This window comes from Sporothrix schenckii, assembly GCF_000961545.1.
Source record: "Sporothrix schenckii 1099-18 chromosome Unknown Cont47, whole genome shotgun sequence".
Classification (NCBI taxonomy): Eukaryota; Fungi; Ascomycota; class Sordariomycetes; order Ophiostomatales; family Ophiostomataceae; genus Sporothrix; species Sporothrix schenckii.
The window spans coordinates 5,369,442-5,375,441 of NW_015971148.1; the positions used below are offsets into that span (position 1 = coordinate 5,369,442).

General features: G+C 51.1%; 3 protein-coding genes across 3 annotated transcripts; 1 reads left to right on the top strand and 2 right to left on the bottom strand.

Moving 5' to 3' along the window:
* Window positions 1–514: 514 nt before the first annotated feature.
* Window positions 515–841, bottom strand: SPSK_04699 (uncharacterized protein; the record flags this gene model as incomplete). Its single annotated transcript, XM_016731497.1, has 1 exon — window positions 515–841. The coding sequence occupies one exon, from the start codon at window positions 839–841 to the stop codon at window positions 515–517; it is 327 nt and encodes a 108-aa protein (XP_016586221.1).
* A 399-nt stretch (window positions 842–1,240) lies between these two features.
* SPSK_04745 (uncharacterized protein) lies at window positions 1,241–1,483 on the bottom strand (the record flags this gene model as incomplete). The annotated part of the gene is made up of 1 exon (XM_016731540.1): window positions 1,241–1,483. The coding sequence occupies one exon, from the start codon at window positions 1,481–1,483 to the stop codon at window positions 1,241–1,243; it is 243 nt and encodes an 80-aa protein (XP_016586222.1).
* A 2,598-nt stretch (window positions 1,484–4,081) lies between these two features.
* Window positions 4,082–5,335, top strand: SPSK_04336 (uncharacterized protein; the record flags this gene model as incomplete). Its single annotated transcript, XM_016731144.1, has 1 exon — window positions 4,082–5,335. The coding sequence occupies one exon, from the start codon at window positions 4,082–4,084 to the stop codon at window positions 5,333–5,335; it is 1,254 nt and encodes a 417-aa protein (XP_016586223.1).
* Window positions 5,336–6,000: the final 665 nt, after the last annotated feature.

Genomic DNA, 6,000 nt, shown 5'->3' on the forward strand with positions numbered 1-6,000 from the left:
TCGGCACAGACGCGGCTTTCACTTCCATTTTGATTATCTGGTCAAAACGTCCCGTGCAGTCTGCCTGAACTTTCTTGTCGTTCTAGTCTTGCTGTTGTGGTTGTTGTTGTTGTTGTCGTCCCTTTTGGTAAGTTGGTTGCATGCATTGTGTCGGGTTTCGCCAGCCGAAATTGGTACGTGCACACCGCCAACCGGCTACAAGTGTCAGAGGTGCAGAATGCGCAGAAATGTGCAGAAATGCGCAGTGTCCGGCGGTGTCTGGTGGCTGGCGCCAATTATTACCGCTTCGAGTAGTGGTATTGGACATTCTGTGCAAACCAGTCTCCAGGACTGGTGTTGTCATTTCTGCTCCCAATGGATTTGCCTAACTTGGACGAGCGTGAAAAAACGATGCGTGACGGATCCCGCGCGAGGCGCCGCTTGTTGTCCTTGCGGCTGGGACCAACAACCAGTGAAGGCCGGCAAGGAGACTGACGACTAGTGTGTGGACAGAAACAGCAAAGGATTGCCGGTGCTAGGCTAGAGGCGAGGCCTTGCCAGAGGCATTTAACGGCGTGCGTTGGGCGATCTTTTCTTCTGGAACCGGCCGTTGGCTATCATCATTGCCAGCAGTTGTCCAGCCATAAGCATTGTGGGATTGTGGGATAGTATCCTGGTTCTCTCCTCGGTGATGTTCGTGCTTGCTGTACATCGTACTGCGGCTGAGAGGAAACCCCTGGCTAGATTGCAAGGGCCAAGAAGCCTGGCGAGCCAGGAACAGGACCCAAAGCCAGCTGCATTCTTGCTTGGCCAAGTCCTGTTCAAGGTTCGTTGTTGTTAGGGGAAATGCAACATCGGCCATCGAGATCATCTTCGATTTGATTCCCACACTGTCGTCATTGCTACCGTGTATCGAAGCAGTTCCTCCATTTTGTGTACGTCAAACGGAGTTTCTGGTCCTGTTTTTTTGGTAGACCATCCCTGTTTTAGTATTTTGTCGGGCAACCTTTGCACGTAGCTGTTTTGCTCTCTTTCTTTCTCTCTCTGTCTTTCTTTTCTTTTCTTTTTTTTTTTTTTTTTTTGATACCACCCGCCGAGGTATGTGTAGTGCCCCCGGTTCAATCCTGGTCCTCGCCAAGACGATGTTGCACCATAGCTAGAAACAGAACGTTGCTTTTCACACCCCTGAAGACGCCGGCCGAAAGCAGCAAAAGCAGCCCCCAAAACGACAACGCCAAGTCGAATGTGATTTGACACATGCTCAGGTTTTGCTCTTGCTCGCAGTTTGTAAGGTTCTTTCATCGCCCTTATGTACCCCGTAATGCGCTGCTGGGGCCTTCAGCTTCAAGTGAACTCTGTTCGTAGACTGCTTTGGTGTCTTGCTTGTTGTTACATGCCACTCGCGCTTGGACTGGTCTGCAGGATTGTGCTTCGCCTTGTGCTGCTCGGGTGGAGGTTTAGCTTTCGCGGGAGGTTTGGGTTGTGTTGCATTTTGCATCTGCATCTGAAAACGCGGTTTGCAATTTTCGGCCGTGTCGGGGTTTGTTGTGTCGTTGGCTCGATACGATATACCTGCCCAAACCACTCTGGAGGAGTGCCTAGTGCCTAGTGCCTAGTGCCTGATCGTACTTGCCCTAGCGAGCTTGCGAATCCCGAAACGCATATCAATTCGTGCTTCGCGACTGCCATATCCAATGCCCTGTCTATCGCAATCCGCTTTTTTCCATACCGACCTCTACCGCTAGCGCCTGCCGCCCACTATTATTGCTGCACATCTGGCACTAACATGTATTGGGAGAGTTCGGCGTTGCATTCATGCCCGTGACGTCGTATTCAAGGCTAGAGAATTATCGCCCTGTTCCTTGTCGTCAATTTGTGTTATTTTGGGGGTTTCTTGTCTTCGTAACCTTTGTCTGGTGGACAAGGAGACAAAGAAACGCAAAGGTGACATTGGGATCGACACTGGGGCCCTCTTTCCTCCCGCGATTGTCAACCACCTTTATCGTGCCTTCCTAATGACAGAGCACGAACGACAATACCCCGTATGGAGAAAGAGCACTGCATAGGTGTGCGTCGTGTATTTGCGGTCTTTGCACCTTCCTCGTTCAAAAAATGTTTTGTGGCTGCCATTATGGAAGAATGCCCTCGATGCCACGGATGTCTGCTACTCGCTCTTTCCCTCCCCTTTCCTCTCTGCCTCTCATCCCTTCCGTACTTCGTACCGCTCCTCCCCTTTCATGTCGTGTGCAAACAAAGACAGGCCTCCACCCCCTGCATCCAACTCGACCCAACGTCGTGATCTTCCTTGTACGAATTTATCTTCCACCAAGCCGTACAATAGAATATGCACCACCCCCCATCCGCCCTGGACACATCCATTTCAAGTCTTTTCCAGCTTGCCCAACGGGAAGCCTCACCTCGGGTTACCTTATTGGCTCTACTTCGTACCCGTCACCCTCGCTGACAATTCCGGCCTATTTCGTACACGCCCCTTGCAACCCTTGGTCGAGGCCCGTTCCAACCCATTTTCCCATGGAGGCCTGATTGAGGACCTCCGTCGAATGCTGTGCACAGATGCCCACCCCCTTTCTCGCCGAACTTGAGCCACTTGGGCTAGTTGAGCCACTTGTCCCGCGCGCTTGTCGCTTGAGCCAACTGGTCGGTCCAAAAGAGCGGACCGCAGAGGGAAAACCACAAGGGGAAAAAAGAGGGGACCACCTTGAGGCGAGAGCCAACAGGCGTAATGAACCACCCCCATGTTGCAGAGGTCTTGCAGATGCACACAGGATGGCTGATAGGAAGCTGAAAAGTAAAGAAACGACGCAAAAATGACACAACCAAGAAGGCTGACAATCAACTACTACATTTGGGTCTATGCCGACCAGAGCTCGCAAATCGCAGTCGATATACGAAAGCCAGCACGAAAGGGGGCCCCGTCCGCAGAGGCCCGCCTCGGATTCTAAACAAATCACGGCCCTTCACCTCTCTGTCCTCTTTGTTGTGTGCTGCTGGTCTGCTGATCCTTCTCTACCCAAGACGCTCATCCCTTTTCTTTTTCCTCGTCGCCCTCTTGTCCTCAGACATACAGGAGCACCCCACTCATCACACAACTGCAGTCACACGAACACGACATTCGTCAGTTTCTGCTCGGAAAGGAAATAGGACCCTGAAGCTCTTTCTCCAACCTCGTTGTTATTTTTTTTTTTTTTTTTTTTGCCTCATTTTGTTTGGGACGGACTTGTACGGGCTTTTTGTCCGATGCTAAGCCGATACTTTTTTCCCCTTCTTATCCTTTCGGTTTCAATGTATTTTATTTATTACCTACCCGACGACCACAGCGACAAGATTCACACCGTGACGAACAAGCCTTGGACTAGCCGTCCCCAGCCCTGCCTATCTATGTAAATGCCTAAATTCTTGCTCGCTGCCCATCACTGTCCAACGCATTTTGGGCTCGATTCTTGTGCCGATTCTCCTGTCACTAATGCTATGTTCCCTCTCACTTTTCTCTTTGCGCAAATAGCTCATTTTTCTATCCCGTTGTTTTTATTGATTCTTTCTCAATTATACATTTATAAGCATATTCGTATCCTCAAGTTCCTTTTAGCAACCCCAGTCCATCTTCTTACACGGTTCCCGTATCCTGGGCTGTGTTTCCCTTGCTACAAAGCCTCGTCCCTGCCGTCAAATGTTTCGGGCGTCTCCAACGGCTGCCCCATTCCAGTCGTTCTTGCACTTGCTTGTCTCTCTTAGGTTCCTTACGCCCAGCTAGGCCAGATATTGTTTTTCTGTCTGTCCTACCATATCCCTGATCACTTCTGGCACATACCTGGCCTATCGACTTATATGTATCTGGGTTCCCATGCTTTTCCCATTTGCGTTAACTTTCCTCGAGAACTACTCTTGCAATATCCGTGCGGCTCTTTGGGTGCTAGAGTAGCACAACGCACAAGCTGTGAGCATTCGAAAAGTGCGACTTGAAAGCAAATCGGTGCCTGGATATATTACGACCTCGGTCTGTATCTCTCTCTTAGGATATGGACACACCATCGACTTGCTACGTACAGGGCTCGACGACTTCTACACCCACCAACACCTCGACATGAAGCAAGAGAGCCGCAACTCCCAGATGCGCGGAATCAAGACTTCAGGAAGCCATGCCCATGGCAAGAAACGGCGCGGCGCGGCACCGGGCCACCATGAGGCTGACCATGCGGATATGCCTTACCCATCCTCCCATGCAGACGGGTGGCAGCAGGAGTTTTACAACCAGCCGAGTTCGGCTCCCGCTACTACTCGAACGACAATATCGGCCCTGTTGAACCACGAAGACGGTGCGGAGGCGGATACCGACTACTACGCGGCTTCCACGGATAGAAGTACCACCTCGTCCACGATGACGCCCAACAGCACACTTTCTCACATACCACCGGCACCCATGGACAATTCCTTTGCGTCGGTTGTAATGTCACACCAACGGTCTACGACTTCTTTGAACGGCGCGTATACGTACCATGCACACGAGTCGCACATTGCCCATGCTACATACGCTAGTGACGAGGACTATGAGAGAGGCAAAGCCAACTTGGAGTATACATACGGCTATGTCGACAACGGTGGAAACCCGCATGACGGCAGTGCTAGATATGACGACAGTTCTAGCAAAATCAAGACGAGCAAGTCGAGGCAGGCGCGCGAAACGAAACCTAAGAAGAATGCTTCCTCAACGTCCAGGAGCCAGAAAGGAAGCAGCCGTCAAAAATATACGCCAACTTCAGCCACAGCCTCTTCTCCAGCATTTTCGGCGCCGCACACTCCAAATACGCCAAACACGCCAAGTATGCACACGCCGCACCTGACATCTATTGGCAGCGGCAGTATAGGTAGCAGTGGCTTCGATGAAGACGACGACGAGACCGATATTTATGGGCGGCGACTCGGAGGAAGTATTGCCAGTCGAGACACCTCAGCGGCGCCTCTCGGCCGTCCACGCGCCGAGGCCAACCAACCTCCAATTATCCAGCGCGAACGCAATCGAATGGCGGCGACAAAGTGCCGCGCAAAATCCAAGGCGGCCATCTCGAAACTCGAAGAGGACGAGCGTGCGGTCACCGAGGAGCGGAACAATCTCTTTGCGCAAAAAGAGGTCCTTGTCGACGAAGTTCTGAATCTACGAATGGAGCTGATCCGACACGGACATTGCGTGGGCGACAACAACATCCAGAACTATCTTCAGAACGCCGCCCGCATGATTGGAAACAGCGGCGGTAGGCACATGATCTGGGGCCCCGATGGAAGTGGCAGCCCTAGCGGCGAGGGCTCTGCAACGAGAAATGGGAGCAGACGAGACCGGTGAGCGCTGCTATCTTCTTTTGCCTGGGCCAGCGCCTCCAAACATACCCGGACACTCAAGGATACGGGCATGAGGTCCATGCGTTCCACACCTTCACCCTTTGCGTCTTGTCGTTTTTTCCCTAGCTAGCCTGCTTCTGCAATGTTTCGATTTCTGTGCAATGTTGTCCGTTTCATCTCGAGACTCACCAAGTCTGCTTATGCCTGGAGAAATGAACAACGGGTATATTTTTCGTTTCTTTTCCTTTCTGTTTTAAGTCCGCTTGTTATGTACCGGAACTTTGTTGGCGCACCCAGGGGTATTTTTCTTGGCCGGACATCCTTTGTCTGTTCTTACTTGTTATCCAGTCGGTTTTGTCACCGTCATTGTTTTTACGACACGTGCCTGCATATCTGTCGTCAACTCGACCGACATCAAAAGCCTTATGTTTGACGTTGTGGTGTACGATGTTTATAAGTTCACGCGTTTTGTTTTTGTTTTGTATGTATCAATTTTTGGCAGACGTCCCTCTTTACGCTATTTTATACCAGAACACAATCCACTCACGATTTACGACCGAAGCATGCCGCTGTCATTTAGTACTTCCTGCACTTTCAGATTGGATGCCTGTTTACATTGGGCACATTGGATAAGGTTGCTGTGGAATGCACATATAGGGCTCGAGGTCA